The sequence below is a fragment of the Maniola hyperantus genome, chromosome 15, assembly GCF_902806685.2.
Source record: "Maniola hyperantus chromosome 15, iAphHyp1.2, whole genome shotgun sequence".
NCBI lineage: Eukaryota > Metazoa > Arthropoda > Insecta > Lepidoptera > Nymphalidae > Maniola > Maniola hyperantus.
In genome coordinates, this window is record NC_048550.1 from 10,191,084 (window position 1) to 10,210,312 (window position 19,229).

Genomic DNA, 19,229 nt, shown 5'->3' on the forward strand with positions numbered 1-19,229 from the left:
GCGTGTCTCACCGAGTCGGATTTGGATCGCGGCTCTCTGGTTTTCGGAGTGGGAGAGCGTCGATCACCAAACTTTTTGCTCGCAGCGCGCTTGATGGAAGAGAAGAGACCGAGTTTTTCGGGTGGCTTGTCTACAGGTGCCGGTGCAGGTGCAGGTGCAGTGGAGGGTCCGGGGACGGGATCGGGGGCGGGACGGGGGACGTTCCCCTCGCGTTAGTTGTGCCGCGAGTCCGACGACGGGCCGTCGCTCGATCCGGTGGAGGAGAGAGTGGTGTTAGAGCCGTAGGGGTCGAGCGAGGACTGAACGGACATGGAGCGGCCGGCGCGCCGGATTCGCGCCGGGGAGAGCTTGCCTGGGTCTACGCTGGCCGGGTCTGCCTGCAACATTAGTGTTTTCAGCACTCCACTAAATGTAGCTTATATTAAATATTAGGTGTAAAAAGTCATTTATTAGAGATTAATAGCCTCAACTGGTGACAGAAGGGCTGGCTCATTTTTTGCGCAGCGGATCAGCCTGGCTGTCCAGCGCGGAAATGCAGCCAGTATTCTTGGCACCATTCCACGCGGTCATGATTTATATAGTAATTAGATAAGGCTAGCCTTAAGTTTTATTGTATTAAAAAAAAAATAGTAAAAAAAAAAAAAAAAAAATTAAAAAAAAAAAAAAAAAAAAAAAAAAAAAAAAAAAAAAAAAAAAAAAAAAAAAAAAATATTAAAAAAAAAAAAAAAAATTTATTAGAGAAAAATAAAAACATATTTCTATTTCTTTTTCTGTTTTTTACGGTTGTTTAGTCTAATTTTTAAGGTCAATCTGTCTTTTGACTCTTTTTTATAATATAAAATGAATTCACTAAATGTGTTGCCTCATTGCAAATCTCGAGAACAGCTGAACCGATTTCGCTAATTCTTTTTTTATACTATTCATTGAAGTACGAAGATGGTTCTTACGGAGAGGAAAAATTTAAAAAATTGAATCGACTGTTAGGCGGAACGAAGTTCGCCAGGGCAGCTAGTTTCTAATAAAATTCAAGGTTAATCTGTATATAGTTTTTGCTTTCTTCAATGTAATGAAGCCCGTTTTTGGCGGAACCACAACATGCTACAATGCAAAATGCACAGCTACCAAATATAAACATTAATTTTGCAGCTTTAAGCAACATGCGGCAGTCTCAGAATACAGAACAAACTCTGTATTCTGAGGCGGCAGTCTATCTTATGCCGAGACAACATCGTGCTCTATAAATTGGAATATTACGGTATGACAGTCTGCAGACGATCCTTACATTTTGAATTATTATACCATGCGGTCCTGTGCTGCAATGTCACACTGTGTTGTTCGGGCCTTTAATATGAATAAATAAACATAAAAGACAACAAATATAATATCAAAGAATGTAGGTATATTATGCCCCAATTTAATTTAAATAGGTAATTATTGTAAGTACTACCTAGCGGAAATATCTACGAACCTCGCTGGAATGCGCTTCTCCGCAACTCGCCTGTTTTCGTCTATCCAGTACCGGTGCCAACGCGAGCACGTTGCATGACGTCACTAAGCCAGGTTCGTAGATATTTCCTCCGGCTTATATCCACATGAATTCCCATTTCAGCCCAGAAGATATTATAGTACTATCACTTTTAAGTTACTGATGTACCTACGCAGAAATCTTATTTTTGAATGGCGCGAAAATTTCTCAGAATATCATAGCGCGCGTCCGTCCGCTATTGGTCGTTTCCTACGCGCCATTTTTGTACTCGTTGTTCTTGTGTTTAAAATCTTAACTTCAAGCAAATTGAGACCTACATAGTGTTACCAGAACACTATCAAAAACTTAGCGTTATTGTTATACTACCTAAACAGTGCAATACCAGTAACCATTTGCCTCATTTTGTAGTTTTAGTGATTTAGTATTATTCAAACCTACAATGTATAGCATGCATAACTCGGGTCAATGGCCCGCTTACGACGCGGCAATGACGTACTAACGTAACGTTCGTTGCCCTCTGACGTGAGTCAGATGTTTTGTTTCCATTATATCGTAAACTTTTACAAAAATTTATTATTTTATTTATTTTTTCGCGGTTTTTTAATGCTATCATATCAGTAATCATCAGTACTATCACTTGTCTTTGTTTTTGCCAGCGTTCTGGTTAAATCCTGTATATTTCATTGGTGTACCTATATTCGGTTTTAGGTTGCGCTTTTCTGCGCAAACAAATTTTGCCGATGCAACTTATTATTGTGGTAGTACTGTACATTTTTTTGTACATGCAACGTTAGTAAAACTGTACTAGCTATACCAGGGCCATTATGAACGTGCAAACTGGGTCATAAATCACTTTTATCGGACCTCTCGCTTGCACTTACAGGCGTTATGTAACTAGAACCCGATGATCTGGTGTTGTGTAAAGATATTTCTGCGTATGAATTCTGCGGCACATCCTCCCCACGTTCACGTTCACGTTCACGTTCACATCCCTTGACCGTAAAGATCTATGGCCCTGTTCGCACGTTCATAATGGCCTTATGGGCACTTCAAATGCCCATGAAACTTGACTGTAGCTATACAATAAAACGTTACAAACCTGATACGCCAGAGCATTCAAGATGATGGAATATGGAACCAATCCAAGCGGATGTATTTCCCTCATTATAACACTTGCGGGAATTTTATGGAATTGTATGTATTCCAGGAAATTTCCAATGACGTCCTTGAGTATCATGTTAGGGTTGGTGTCGCAATATTTCTTGCTCCACATTAAAGCAGCCTGGAAATTTATCAATTTTACACATCAATGGTGAAAAAAAAACACATAATTTTATACTAGACTAGCTTACGTCCGCAGCTTCGTCCGCGTGGACGACTCAAATTTCAAACCCCTATTTTACCACCTTTGGGATTGAATTTTCATAAATCCTTTCTTAGCGAAAGTCTACGTCATATATAATAGGTAGTCATAACTTTCAGCCCGATCCGTCCAGTAGTTTGAGCTGGGCGTTGATAAGTCAGTCAGTCAGCCAGTCAGTCACCTTTTCGCTTTATATATTTAGACTATTCAGTATTCATACTGGAATCTTAGTACTATCATCTCTTTCTGCGTCGTGTTTCCCCTGACTGAGTGCCTCGGTCGTATGATATTATAAGCCGTGAAAGCCTAGTGGTTAAGACGTCCACCTCCTATTCGGAAGGTCAGGAGGGTCAGGGGTTGGATCCCGGGCACGTGTCTCTTACTCTCTTCGGGGTAAAAGCACTTGATTTAACGGTGAAGGATAACATCGTGAGGAAACCTGCACATCTGACGGTTTTTCATAATGTTCTCAAAGGTGTTTGAAGTTTTGGCCACTAACCACGCTGGCCAAATGTGGATTGGCACCACATTTGGCCAGCCTGCTTAATGGCCAACTCCTTTTCACTCTGATAGGAGAGTAGTAATTGCAACCTATGCTCAGTAGGTAGTAGGTACTATTAAGTCGGGGATGAAGCGATCGTGATGATCAAGTACCCTTATTATAAATGCGAAAGTGTGTTTGTTTATTGTTTTGTTGGTTTATTGGCTTGTTGGTTTGTTGGTTTGTCCTTCAATCACGTCGCAACGGTGCAATGGATTGACGTGAGTTTTTGTATGGGTATAGATAAAGATCTAAAGACTGACATGACATACGCAACTTCGTCCAAGTGGAATTAGGTTTTTTAAAAATCCCGTGGGAACTCTTGGATTTTCCGGGATAAAAAGTAGCCGATGTCACTTTCCAGGTCTTTATCTATACCCATGCAAAAAATGACGACAATCCGTTGGACCGTTGCGACTTGATTGAAGGACAAACCAACAAACAAACACACTGTCGCATTTATAAAAAGGGTACTGATACTGATACTATAATAAGGGTAATGATTATTTAGATCATGAGGAAGACCCAATTCTTGGGTCTACATCTCTGGGCTATTACTTAAAGTAAGAACTTTTGTCATTTCATTTTAATTTTCGATCCCCACACCTGAAACTTGGTGAACTCATCAGCTCGAAGTTCCTCTCTCGCCAGGATCAGCCGGACTACGTGCTGCGGCAGTAGAGTGAACGAGCCCAGATTCAGTACATCATTGCCGTGCTCGTCTACAAATTCAAGTACCTGGAATTGACAAGAATTATTCTATTTAAAATTTGCTTTACTTAAGTAAATATACAAACTTATATTCATTTAACTTAAAATTAAACGTGCAAACTTGAAATGTATTAAACTTGAAAGTGCTCAAAAATTACCAAAAAAAAGGAAAAAGAAACCATCTTCTTTAGCAACGAAAACAAAAAAAAAACAAAATTACCGATTATTATGTATTTATTGCAGTTGTTCCATAATAAATATGTTTTGGAGCTGGTGCCAATTAGCCGCACGAATTGTATGTTTCTGTGAATTCACATTAACACCTCATTGGTACCGACTCCAAAAAAAATATTATAACTGTACCTACTACTCGCATCAAATTATTAACAGTCTCCTTTTTCTAAGTCGTTTAAAAACAGCAAGCTACTAGACAGCTGTATGATTATTACGCACCTTCTGCACCAACGACTTGGTGCACTTGTACTGGATGTATCTCTCAGCAGACGCGAGCAAAGCGCAGACGGTGTCGACCGTGATGCAGCATTGCACAAAACCTGCGCAGGCGCGACGCAGCTCGTCCAGTCCGTAGTAGTCTGCTGCGTTCATTACCCCTGGAATCCCAAAAAACGGCAATTATGCCTAAAGGAAATCAATGATGAGGTCTAAGTTGGAGCGCGCTTGTCTAGAAGATTGTCTACCACGGTGAAGAGTCTACCACGCTGGCCATGTGCGGATTGGTAGACTTCACACACCTTTGAGAACATTATGGAGAACTCTCAGGCATGCAGGTTTCCTCACGATGTTTTCCTTCACCGTTAAATCAAGTGATATTTAATTAATTAAAACGCACATAACTCCGATAAGTTAGAGGTGCGTGCCCGGAATCGAACCACCGTCCACCGATTAGAAGGCGGACGTCCTAACCACTAGGCTGCCACAGCTTCCATTTGGCTACCACACTACTTAAGTATATACACTAAGTAGTAAACTACACTACATAATTGTACCCAATTACAAATGTTTCTAGATTCTCTCGCGGGTTAATCAGGTTTCTAGTCTGTAAACTAATTAGTACACAGAATACCGCTTTAAACGCAAGCCCTTTTGATGTTAATTAGAAACGGAAACTTGTAAGTGCACTACATAATGCATTTATGCCTCAAACTTTGAGATATTGGTACTGCCGATTCTGAGCGCACGTTTTTAGAGTATTCAAAATCAAAATCAAAAATTCTTTATTGCACATGTGAGTATTTAAATGTAAAATTCATGTTGCGTCCTTTTTTAGCAATATTAAAAAGAAAAAGATGCAGATTCTCTTTTAGTTCAGAGAAAGACAACAGAATCAGCGCCAATATTACTTAAACTTGAAACTTAGTTTACACCTACAGTCTTCACGTTGTAGAAAACTTTTTAATTTAATCGCAGACTGATACACGTTAAAACGAATTTTTTTTACTGATCTCGAGGGGTACGAATTATACGAGAACCTTGAAGATTGATTTATTAAGCTTTTATGTTTTTACAAAGATGCACACTTTTGGTTGGTTTCAGAAAGGATTTTCTCAGAAACCTTTCTTTGTAAGTCAAAAAAGATTAAAACAATTCGCGGCCCGAGAAGAGCAATTGAAATGGCTTTCGTAAATAATTCATCAGATGTAAATTTCTTCGGAAATTCTTACCAAAGTAGAATAGACAACTTTCAGCTTTTAACTTTTTTAATAAGCCCCTTAAATCGGTTACTTTTAAAGGATGGAAATTTATTTTCTTTATAACCAGGAAATCTGAAGATTGAACAGTTATAGTCGTAGCAGCCCTTTTTGCGACGTTAAGGTGCTTATTACTCTTAAAATTGTAAAAATTTAAAATGAAAAAGAATGAAAATGAGAAGTTTTACTAGTATATATAATTATATAAATAGAATGATGCCCTGAATAGTGACACATCATTTTATATCTATAATTATATTTGTCGTTTTATCTATAACATGATCAGAGTAGATACTGGTTGTAACTAGAACGCTACTAAAAACTTAGGGTTGTAGTTATACACCTAAACACAATCCAATACCAATAACCATTTGCCTCATTTTGTAGTTTTAATGATTTAGTATTTTTCATACCCACAATGCATAGCGTGTAAAACTCGGGTCAATGCCCCACCTACGACGCGGCATTGACTCCGAGTGGCCTACTTACGCAACATTCGTTGACCTCTAGCGTCAGTCAGACGTTTTATATGCAATATTGTATCGTGAAATTTTACAAAATATAAAAAAATTTAAATACTTTTTTGCGTTTTTTTAATGGTATTATATCCGTAGGTAGTCATCAGTATTATCACCTGTCTTCGTTTTTGCTAGTGTTCTGGTTACACCCTGTATAGTGTATAATGACAAGAAATTATACACTACTAGCTGACCGCTTCGGCTTTGGCCGGGTGAAGTCTATCTCTGTCTGGAATAATGTACCTACCTATCCTATATACATACATATATAGGATATAATATATCCCGATCATTCCATCTCATCAAATTTCAAATGCGCATCAGAGAAAAAAGAAAAATAATAATACCATCGCATACTCAACCGAAGTAGAGAGTAGACGCCACCATTAACGGAGCCAATAAAATTGGTTTTTATCTTTTTCCAATAGAAACGTAATAAACCCTCGAAATGCTAATAAAATATTATGAACATCACACTTAAATGGAGAGAGCTTTTGATATACGACGTATCATTTATGCTTTTACCGAAACCGTGGGAGGGGGGGCATTTGTGATTGGGTACATGACGAAAGCCGTCGTCGATTTGATTATTATCCCAGATTTTTTCCGATGTAATCGTAATGTACCTACTGATTTCCTTGCAAAATTTTATCATAACCTTAAACATATCCCTGAGGGATGAGATCCGAAATGAGGAGATCCGCAGGAGAACCAAGGTCACTGACATAGCCCAAACTATTAGCAAGCTGAAGTGGCAGTGGACAGGTCATGCCTGTCGTAGAGGCAATGGCCGTTGGAGCCGGAAAGTCCTTGAATGGAGACCGCGTTTAAGCTAGCGTAGTGTGGGACGCCCTCCAGCACGATGGACCGACGATATAAAGAGGCTGGCGGGAAGTGGCTGGATGAGGAAGGCTGAGGACTGGGTGTGGTGGCGCTCTTTGGGGAAGGCCTATGTCCAACAGTGGACGTCCACAGGCTGATGATGATGATGATGATAAACACGGTAGGCAATATCTCGTTACCACATAAGCTGTACAAAAACTTGGAAAAGATTTCAAACTTCGAACGCCTTGATATCTATCCACGTAATCTAACCAAATGCGCCTTACCATCAGAAAGAACCTACCCACGAGTGTCCATATCAAATTCATAGATTCATTCAAAAAATTGTTATCAAAACATACATAATATACTTATACTATGTTGGAAAATCCACAGAACTTAAATCAAATTGTCTACTAATACCAATTAACATTTATAACTCGATACGATTTGTTAAGTATGCAACAGTTACTCGTACTCGTGGGTTCAATATTAGATTACAAGAGCTTGTAGCTAACTTAGTTGGTGGCACTCAACAAGATTAAAGGTTTTCGCTTAGGAACTAGACTCGATTTGATCGATTATTCGGAAGTAATTATTCGCTCTTTGATGTTGAGTTCGAGTAGAGCCTTTACGTATCTTCTACAAGAGTAGAGTATGTTATGTTTACGTCAATATTTAGTAACGACGTTATATTATATTTAAAATTACCTTTATCCCGTGACGAATTTATTTAGAATTCTTTTTGTTGCGTCGTCTTATACGTCATTATATTATATGCAAGAGATTAGAGAACAGTACAAGGAGTATAGTACTTAGGAGAAACTATGCAGAAGAGTGCAAAAGCTTTATCGCTAAAGCAATCTCTTACAGACAACTTTTGTTGTAATGACGATGTTATAATATACAGAACCTACATGTAAAATTTGAAACTACACTAAGCGATATGTACAGACGACTCATTTTAAAAGAGAAAACAGTTAAAATATACTTAATACTTAGTATTTAAGCTATGATATAAAACTGTTTTGGTAACCAAGACGAAAGCTTTTGAAGCTTTAAGTTCAAGCCAATAGCATCGTAAGTTTAATTATTTTAAGAGGAATATGTTTTCTAACACGTTCTTAAGAAAAAACTGCCCAAAATTACTAAACTACCTCGTATAATCAAGCGCTAAAAACAGACTGCACGTTTCTAGTCAGTAGAACTTACTACCTTATCTTATCTACTAGGAATAGTCTTTCTTATTTTATAGTATTAAAATACTATAGTAGGTACCTACTCTAAATCCTAAAATCATCTAAGTTCTAATCGATTTCCCTAAAACACTTCCTTTAAAGTCAAACAATGGAAACATTCAACTAAACTTTATCAGATTTAACATGGGCTTAACTTTCAAGTTTCAAGTTTGATTAGATATTCGACGTTCAAGCCCTTGGACGTTAATGGAAACATTATGTAGGAAATTTCATTTCTTGACGCCATAAACCAATTTAATGGTATCAATAATTCCCATCGCACCCCCCATATTCCACCCTTTATCGTCAAAGTGGAAATTGAATCTTTCGTTCAATTTTTTATGGTCCTTTAAAATTTATCGGACGCGAAAATATTCGGATTGCTATTGATGTTGAAAATTAAATGTCAAAGTCAGAAATTGGTTTTGAGAGATTGATTTATAACATTCTATAGAATAAAAGATGTGTATAATTTTACCCTCTAACAAATAAACCTGGAATAGCGGTGGAATAGTTATACTCTGTTTTGTCTTTTTCCTTCAAATGTCAAATTACTGATGACAGAGAAAGACAAAACAGAGTATAACTATTCCACCGCTATTTCAGGTTTATTTGTTAGAGGGTTAATATTTATATCCGAAAAACAATATCAAGGTTTATGCAAGGGTAAAGCAGTTTTATAGATCCTAAATATTTCTACAAGAAGTAGCAGGACTTCTTGTAGAAATATTTAGGATCTATAAAACTGCCTGACCCTTTCAATTCAATGGAAATATTATAGTCAAGCGAAAACTTGACATTGAGAAAAAACCTGCCTACAGGAAAATGCCTACGTACAATTTTCTTAGGTAACGTAATACGTTTCAATTTCATCAAATAAAAATACGCCTCCTACAAAGCTCTTCGCAGTAATATTCCGATGATTGATTCTGACCGGATTACTATTTGCGTTACCAAATTAGATTTACAATTGAGGCTTGCCTGAGCAAACTGAATATTATGTTCTGGTTAATCGAAATAGGAGACCTGAGTTGTTGACTCATACAAAAATAATTGAGTCGGTGATAAATAAATAATAATCGTCAGTAGCTGAAAAGTAAGTGGTGGAGTAACATCTGAAAGGCTAGATTTCAAAAATTGCACTATTGTGTATCTACTCCTCGTAAAATCTTTTTAGCTGACTAAGGAATAAGAAAAACATTATTTATTTATTAGTCATGATCAAAAATACCTACTGACTTAACATTCTTTTTTTAATAAGGACGTTTTTGAAGAAATATATGACACAACCTGTATACCAGATTTATTGCCAAATTTCAAAGAAATAAACGAAATGACGGATTTTATACAATTTTCAATTCAAATTTTTTCAAACGAAAGAAACAAATTAACAGAGAGTCAAAAAGATAAATCAACAGAAAAGTAAATAATGATACAAAAAATCTACTCTACTTAACAGTCTTATACACTAGACTAAAAGTTGTAGGTGAATATAAAAGAAAATAATATTGTGATGCTCACCTAGAAGTGTTCGAGGTTGTAGAGTCACGCATCCAGTATGAATGTACTCGATCAGTTGACGAAACACATCAGGCTCAAACTCCTCAATGATTAGAGTCTGGTGCTGTTGCGAAGAAGGCTGTTGTGAAAACAAATAAAACCTATTTAACAAAATTTCCTTTGGACAGTGCACAACAATCTTTAACTTTCCGAAAATAAGACCGGTGCTAGTTTATCTTAAAGGAACCATTTTATATAAAAGACTGTGTGCATAATATGAGTCTTAAAGATTTTTAATTAAGGAAGTATATACGCATTTTAAATATATTGACAGGAAACTTTAGTGCTGCAGATGTTAAAGACAGAAATGTTTTAAAAGAAATAATAACTATCCGTAGACGAGATGTAGAATTCAATAATCAATCAATAATTTTGATCAGATTAATAATAATAATGGATAGACTTTCAAATAATTGTTATAAGAAGCTTTTGTGCTCAAATAATAATGAAGCACAGTTAAAACTACATGCTTAGTACCAAAGTGTATTTATAGAAACAGAAGTTTCGCAAATCGCTGAGAAAAATATAAAACTCTTGCAATATTTCTTTATAGAAAACTCGTCATAAGTGAGATAAAAATCCACGACACCATGCACAATTTATAACAAAATATGTACAATATTAAAAAAAAATAGAAATTTTGGAAAATGAAAATGAATCTATATATGTATAAAAGGAAAAGCTGACTGACTGACTTACTGATCTATCAACGCCCAGCTCAAACTACTGGACGGGTCGGGCTGAAATTTGGTATTCTGACGTAGGCATCCGGTAAGAAAGGATTTTTGAAAGTTCAACTCCTAAGGTGGTAAAATATGGGTTTGAAATTTGTGTAGTCCAAGCGGACGAAGACGCGGGAATAAGCTAGTTTACAATAAGATGATAATCAATTCTACGATTGAATGATCTTTGCAACTACTGCGCTAAAACGAGTGTATAAGTGAAAAACTGTACAAAATGAACACCAAATAATTCAACCGATGTTACAAAATCTCCTACGACACCGTCAATTTTGATTTACCTCTTGTATCGGAGCCAATTGTTGCGCGAAAGTGGATCTCTGAAGTGGACATAAAAATTTAATTTTTTCGAAATATTTTACAAAAAAGTAATTGCAAATCGGTCCAGAAACCTCGAAAAAATCGATGTACATACATAAAAAACGGATCGAATCAATTCGGCCCGTTGTTTGGCCCGTTCACCACCTCCTTTTTGGAAGTCGGTTGATAAATGTTGGCAAATACGCGGCTGCTTTATTATGGTTTTTTAATTTGATATCCCAAATTTTTGATTTATTATCCCAAAAAAACACTATCATTATACGACGTACAACTATGAATAAAATATGATGCGTGGCGAAAATGATAACTTTGATGTTAAGAAGTTTAATGTTACGAAAATCAAAGAGAAGTATTTCATAAGTTTAGTTTAGAACTCTACAAGTTTTTTTTTTTACATTAATGCCAATTTTATTAGCTGATTTTATCGGACGTTGTTTCTACAATAAAAACTTATGATCCTCTACACCAACCAATATTTTTAATCTTCTATTAATAACTGTTTTACAACAAAGCTTACATTCTTTCTAGACTTAATATTTAAACGGTTCTTCCATGACTTTAGTCAAATTGTTTTGGGTATAAACTTGTTATTAATTTAATAATTTTATCAATGAATTCTGATTAACATGAATTAGGATTATGAACAAGTGTGATTGATGATAATATAGTAAATATTACATTCATTGGATAATAATTAATCTATTTATGGAGGTAAATAAAAAATGGGTAATTTCAAAACATAAAATGTAGTAAATACCTGTTGTGCAGCATTCTGCAGATTCAGAAGAGGCTCTGATGATCGTTTCAAGAATAAACGTAGCTTGTTCTCTCTTGGTGCTGGCTCCTTCTTTCTTTGAGGGCTTGGCGCCTGATAAAGCATCTTCTGGAACACCCTGTTTGAAAACCATATCTATGTTTATAGATTTTTCAAATCTAGCATATATTAGCGCTTGGCTGCAATCAAATCTTCAGGCAAGTGAAGATGCAGCCTAAAGTGGAGCACGCTTGCTTAGAAAATGCCTATCCACTGTTGATTTAAAGGTATCCATATTAAATAAGAGGGGAATCTGAAACTGAAAGGGCATTAGATATCCAACAGACTAGAATTAGAAATTAAGAAGCAAATCGATTTCTACGTATCCGTGTAATTTCGACTACGTACGGGTGTAGATCTTGGTAACGCCTTGCGTAACGATCATTTTATAAACTGAGCGATATTATTCGTAGACCTACCCTCATAGGCACATCTTAAATTTGAGTAGGTCCATGATCAGATTTCCAACAAACCTTGAACTTTCTCGTTAGTACAATAAAGTATTGAATTTCAAAAACAATATTACGGTTTGGGTTTACTAAAGACAATTGCAAAATAACATATTGTAGCTGCATTTAGCATTTCATGAAAAATATTTGGTCGAAAAAATACAAATGTATATTAAAAGGAAAAGATAAAAGACAAAAATGAATACGCGATCTTTTATCAAAAAGTAAAAGTCCCTCATACGAAATAATACATTTATCTTTTAAAATAAGGTAGGTAGATAAAAACACCACAATCCAAATACGAAAAACCTCAGCTGGAAAAAGCTCCAACACTTAAGTAAAAAGGATTTCAAGTACATTCTACGCACTTGATGTGGTTAGGTATCTACCTATGTGCAGACTCTCCAGGACCTTTGTGTCGCAAAATGTGGTTACGTTCTACTTATGTTAAAAGTAGGAGGCAAAAATATATGAGCTTAATCTGCTTAGAGAGAGCTTAGATCAATGTGAAAATATGCCTCTTATTTTTCATTTTCAATCTTAAAAGCTTATGGTACACATCTTTCATTTTTACTAAATATTCGAATAAACAAAATCCATACTAATATTATAAATGCGAAAGTGTGTCTTTCTATCAGTCTGTCTGTCTGTCTATTTTATTTATTTATTTTATTTATTTTATATCTAATTAGAACGGCAGTGCATATATGTCTGCTACTGCTTTCACGGCTCAACAGTTTCACCGATTTTGATGAAATTTGGTACCGAGTTAGCTTACATCTCGGGGAAGGACATGTCCAATGACCCCGGTGGTTTAGGCTGTGTGATTACTGATTGACTGATTTAGATAAGAGAGAAGACCAATCTTTTTCTATGGATAGTTTTTACCTGCTCCGAGCCGCCAATACAGCCTTGACAGCACACACGGGCTCTCTCGTATCACCGACAAGAAATGTGACGTCACAAAGCTCCGGCATAGAGGCGAGGAACTTCATATCTTCAGCAAGTCCTGACTTGTTCTCGAATGTGCTGAGGTCAGGCTCCGCCTCCATTGCCACCAGCGCTCCGCTTCGCATTGACGACTGAAATAAGTTAACCTTAAAGCCTCCAGTACACATTAGCCAAATGCGAGTGCCAGCCTACAGTGCGACAAGGCTCTTTTGGCGTGTGGTGAAAATCGGAACTAATGTTGCCGTCAAGTGTCCCCTTTGTTCTTGTTTGAATAGTCTGCCTTTGTGCTCCAACAGCGCCCCCCATCAATGTCATTCAAGTTCCAAAAGAGCCTTGTCGCACTGTATGTGTAATGCGCTGTTTGAATAAAAATTGGCAAACTGATGCACGTTGGGCCAATGTATGCAAGGCTATTTCACGTGATGGTGTTGACATTAGTTCGAAATTGGGCAATTAAACTGCCGTGATTGATTGCTACTATACTAATTAATTCTATCAATGTCAACCAATCTATAGCATTCAATAAGTTGGGACATCCGATTAGCCTTCAGAATATAAACATTGAATTTTATCCAAAAGTTTTCTATTACTTCTCGTATACCAATTTACGTACCTTGTTGAAGGCAATTTAGGTACCTAGTCGAATGCAGTTTAGGTATTTAATCGAAGGCAATTTGGGTACCTAGTCGAAGGCAATTTTTCAGTTAAACTACGACAGGTGTCAATCCTCACTTTGTCGTTGGAACCTGTAATTGGATCACACTACCCTATTTCGAGAGTAAGCAATTTGCCTGGAAAAATTACTTTTGCAAACAAACTGCAGTTTTTCTCATCTTAAATTAATTTAAAAAAAAATTGAAAGTCAGACTCGGTTCGGAACTCGGGTAAAATTTCAATATTTTGCACAATACATCAAAAACCATTATGCATAAAAATAAATAAAAATCTGTTTTAGACTATACAGGTAAAGAAAATTGAAAATGCTAATTTTCATATCTTTTCAATTACGTATTTTGGAAGATTCTTTATTTAATAATCACTGAGAAATAATTTATTTTTGATGTAGTCAAATACCCAATTGAGATTGTAATAATGATTGATGCAGGTTTTACGAAATCGACCTACGGTTCTATAGGTTTCAATCTAAATGGTAATTTAGTTGAAGACCAGTCGAGTGTGCTAAAAGGATAATTTCGAATTTGGCCCTCTTTAAACAGAATTTGAATAATTTATAACAGCAAAATCTGATTATAAAATTATCGCAAACATTCTAAGTATATAAAAAAACTGTGAGTATAATTTACACTAGATGCTTTTTAAAGCAATTATGGTTTTATGAAACTTTTTCCCGGCAGCTGTAGAATATAGGTAAAATATAAATAATAATACGTGTTTTAAACAAACTAATTTAAGTCTTTAAAATAAATGTAAATAAACTAAGTACAATTTGCTAATATAATAAATACAATAAATAATGCTAGTCACGATAACATCTTTCCCATAATCGAACCTATCCCATAATCCAAAAATATTATTTACTAATTGAACCTCACTTATTATTGAATTAACAATAGATAATATGAAAAAAAACAAATTTATTACCAAAAAAAATCTGAATTAAAAATTTAGTAAGTATAATTAGATTAGGCTAGCTTTAAGTTTTATTGTAGTACTAGCTTATGCTCGCGACTTCGTCCGCGTGGACTACACAAATTTCAAACCCCTATTTCACCCCTTTAGGACTTGAATTTTCAAAAATCCTTTCTTAGCGGATGTCTACATCATAATAACTTAACTTAACTTAATAGCCGAAAGAATAGATATTTTTTGTTGCTCTCTGACTGAGCTCACAAGGATAGCAATGTGGATTATTAGTTATTCATAAGATAGCCGTTAAGTAGTAGATTAATAATTTTATTATCGTTGTAAATAATTTATTTTTTAATTTTAAGTATAATTGTTAATAGGTATAAGATAGATTAGAGTGCACTGTCGCATTAGGACTACCCTGTAAGGACAGTGCACATTATGGTATAATAATAAATAATAATAAATAATAAATAATAATAGTTATCTGCATGCCAAATTCCAGCCCGATCCGTCCAGTAGTTTGAGCTGTGCGTTGATAGATCAGTCAGTCAGTCACATTTTCCTTTTATACATTGTATTTTTTATTTTATACATTGTATATTTAGATTTTTTTTTGGTGCCTATACGCTGTTTTTTTTAAATAATTAGATTAAAAAAGAATTGGCATTATTTACAAAAAAAAATCAAGACTTACTTCATCTAAACTGAAGTGCCTCGTGATTGTAATATCCATGTTGAATCACAAAGTATCCTTTAACAAGTTCTATTCAAGTCCTTTATAAGCCACGACTTTGTAAAGCGAGGCCCGAACAGCGACTGGCAGTGGGAAATGAAAGGGATGCTTGTCGCAAAGTAAAATGAGAAAGCTTATGGGCCAAGTTATAAGCGGAGAACTAATTAAGACGGAAGAGTTTCCCCACATACCACTTTTTAGGGTTCCGTAGCCGAATGGCAAAAAACGGAACTCTTATAGATTCGTCCTGTCTGTCTGTCTGTCCGTCCGTATGTCACAGCCACTTTTTTCTGAAACTATAAGAGCTATACTATTGAAACTTGGTAAGTAGATGTATTCTGTGAACCGCATTAAGATTTTTACACAAAAATAGAAAAAAACAATACATAATATGTGTGGGGTATCTATGGATAGGTCTTAAAAATGATGTTGAGGTGTCTAATATTTTTTCTAAACTGAATGGTTTGCGCGAGAGACACTTCCAAAGTGGTAAAATGTCCCCCCCCCCCCCCCGCAGTAACTTCTAAAATAAGAGAATGATAAAACTAAAAAAAAATGTAATGTACATTACCATGCAAACTTCCACCGACAATTGGTTTGAACGAGATCTAGAAAGTAGTTTTTGATTTATCGTGCAAAATGTCTGTCAAATATTTGGGCCGGCAATGGCTTGATGATGATGGACATAATATTATGATTTGAAAAACACGTAAGGATTTAAGTTCATACGTCAACACTTTTGACTTGGTACGGAAAACCGCAGGAACTGAACTCCTATGAAATTGCATTTCAGTTCCTCGATTCTATTCTAGGAAGCGGTTAAAGGAAATTGGATGAGGAACAGAAAAACTATGAATAGAATTTCATTGAAAGGGTCATTCATTTTAAATTCATTTTATATATAAAAGGAAAAGGTGACTGACTGACTGACTGACTGACTGACTGACATGACTGACAACCATGCAGGTTTCCTCACGATGTTTTCCTTTACCGGAGATGAAAGGAATTTTCTTCATGGGATGTAGCATCGGCAATCTTTAATTTTGTACGTAACCTATGTCACTCGGAGTTCGGACCTCAAAAAAGAATCAATTGACACCTCATTCATCAAAATTGACACAGGACATACATAAATACAAACATACAACAAAGGTGGCTAATTCCGTTGTACACAATATCTAAACTAATCTAAAATGGCACGTCTAAATCTATTGTTATCCCTTTCATAATTTTGCTTGCGGAAAAGGATAGCACTAAATTTAAACCTGTTAATTTATTTTAGTTTAGAGATAGTGTACAAGAGAATCGGCCCCAATTATACTGCTAAAATTGTAACCCTTCTTTTTGGCTTCCCCGTGTAGTCGGGTATAAACAATGTGTGAGAGCAGTATCCTACCCTAGCAGGGTTATATAGGACAAAAGCATCGGCCCGAAAGAGCTAGGTACATATATCTACGTTATAGGCAATATTGATTTTTACGAACACCATACAAGCTGAATAATGAATAAAATTTGCATATTAACACGTTAAACTTTTGAATCCTTTAACAGTATTATATAGATAAAGGGAAAACATACCTTGGAATAATCTATGCGTAAAACCATTAATCAAATCAAAATGGTATAAAATTTAAGGAATGGTTACAACTTAAGGAATGCAGTCGTAGATCATACAAAAAAGTACAGTAAAGCTAAATAATTGCCTTAATCATCAAAGTAAACAGTTTAAAAAAAAGAAATAGCAGATCACCTGATGTTAAGTGATTACCGCTGCCACCGATGCGTTGCCGCCCTTTAAGGAATTTGTTGATCCGCCCCTTGAATAACCACATGTTGTAATCTAGTGGGAACCACGCCGATGGGAGTTGATTCCACAGTTTGCTTGTGCGTGGAAAGAAGGATCTGGCACAACAGACGGTCGAAGTGCACCAGACACCCGGGTGGTGAGGGTGAAATTGCTTACGGTGGCGTGCGGTGCGGGGTACTATACTAATACTAAGAGTTCGATTAAATTACTCTAATTTTTATATTTGTTAAGACTTTTATATACCTATACTGTTTTATCACAAAATACAATATAGTAAATAAAGGACAAGGTTGAAACCGGGTTCAACAAAACTTGGCAAATCCCCTATTTGAATTAAGAATTTTTTAGGGGAATTTGATTCTTAGATGGTGCACGCATGTTACTAAAGGCAGTAACTATGTGTAAAGTGAATATTCGCCATAATATATGCATGGTAACAAGAATAAGTATTGATTTAATTGAAATAGCTTCGAAAGAAAAATGTTCTTATTACCTAGTTCACTAGCCGTGAACTTGCAGTTCAATAATCTTCCTTGCCTCTATTTACTGATGCGGAGTCTACGGTGCTAAAATGCTTCACCCACGCATACCGTCTGGAGTAACACCCACCCAAATACCTACTTAGCCGTCACTACAAATAAACATAAAACCTCAAACCTACCTGTTGATATTAAACACTTAAAACTTCGTATCCACACTTAGCAGTATCACACCCTAACCAAAGGATTCATTGAGAAAACACTACCTAAATAACTTTCGCAAAAAAACTATAAAATATATCATCTACGCAAATAAAATCGACTTAATAATAAGTTGCCAAATTCACTTTGCAATTTAAGTTGCACTTTTTAACTACATTCATTAAATGTTTCATTTAAACAACCTAAAACGAAACCTTATTATTTAAGTTGGACATAATATTCTAATAACATAGTCCTACTAGATTGTACACAAGAATTGTTTAGTGATGCGCATGCGTGAGATCTACGCGCATGTCTCTGATCATCATCAATATGGCATGCCGCGATAGGAGGTATGGAAGGTATTCAATGGGCGAAGCATTGAAGGTTAAATTTCATGAATGAGCCAGTGGAATAGCTTTCGATTCAGTAAAATTATGATGCTCTTTAAACTATTTAACTTGTAGCTTAGCAATGGGGTGGCATGAAAGCTATTCATTAACTCAAAAACTGAGTATTTATATAATGCATTATTAAATTAAGCACCACGCAAATACTTATCTACCTACTTTTTGGGAGTTTAAATATTTCGCTAGAGAATCGAAAGATGCGTCGTTTCAGCCAGTCAGGAACAAGAAAAAGTCCAACAGAAACTCAACAAAAGTAACGGTACGGTAGTTTTGTCGCTCTCCTGTAAAGTTGCTAATTTTGACTTAGATAGGTTTGGCAATCGGCGTGGGGACGCCCCGCACACCCGTACAGTCCCCGCACTAAGCCGCTTCAGGATAGCGCGGGTGGCGTTAGGATGTGTGGGGCGTCCCCCCGCCTCATATACCGATTGTCATCTCGACGTGTCGCCAGAAAACTATAGACAGTACCTACGCAGCAAAAAATAATGTTAGATGTCCTTTAGAGTGACATTTCGGCTTTGTAGAGAATTGTCTCTGTCACTCATACCTACCTATATGCTATATGACGTTTTGTCGGTCTCAACAACAGAGACAATGCTCTACCAATCCGCCATAATATCTATTATTCAAAATTAATTTGAAATTAAATTATGTTTGAGTTGCAACTTCCTCCTGCATCGTTCCTTCAACTTTAAGGATCGGTTCCTCATCGATATTGTTTCTTTTGTGATATTCTTCTTTTTTCCTTTTGCACTAATAATCTCGCAGATACAATGACAAAGGGGG

The 19,229-nt window shown here is 36.0% G+C and overlaps 1 protein-coding gene and 1 long non-coding RNA gene across 5 annotated transcripts in view; both read right to left on the minus strand.

Annotated features, from left to right (window-relative positions):
• LOC138403373 (uncharacterized) overlaps positions 1-19,229 on the minus strand; it is a 606,611-nt gene that overhangs the window by 451,069 nt on the left and 136,313 nt on the right. The window lies entirely within an intron of this gene.
• gprs (speckle type BTB/POZ protein) lies at positions 209-18,285 on the minus strand. 4 transcript variants are annotated; one of them, XM_069503657.1, is made up of 9 exons: positions 15,508-16,029; positions 13,161-13,354; positions 11,767-11,902; positions 10,970-11,008; positions 9,910-10,027; positions 4,555-4,712; positions 3,997-4,128; positions 2,586-2,768; positions 209-373 (listed from the first exon to the last, which is right to left on the minus strand). In XM_069503657.1, the coding sequence occupies exons 1-9, from the start codon at positions 15,544-15,546 to the stop codon at positions 359-361; spliced, it is 1,014 nt and encodes a 337-aa protein (XP_069359758.1). In that variant the 5' UTR covers positions 15,547-16,029; the 3' UTR covers positions 209-358. The 4 variants fall into 4 exon arrangements, with proteins under 4 accessions (XP_069359758.1, XP_034832298.1, XP_069359755.1 ...); XM_034976407.2 differs by lacking the exon at positions 15,508-16,029 and adding an exon at positions 18,015-18,285 and having other exon boundaries at positions 211-377; XM_069503654.1 differs by having other exon boundaries at positions 211-377; positions 15,508-15,561.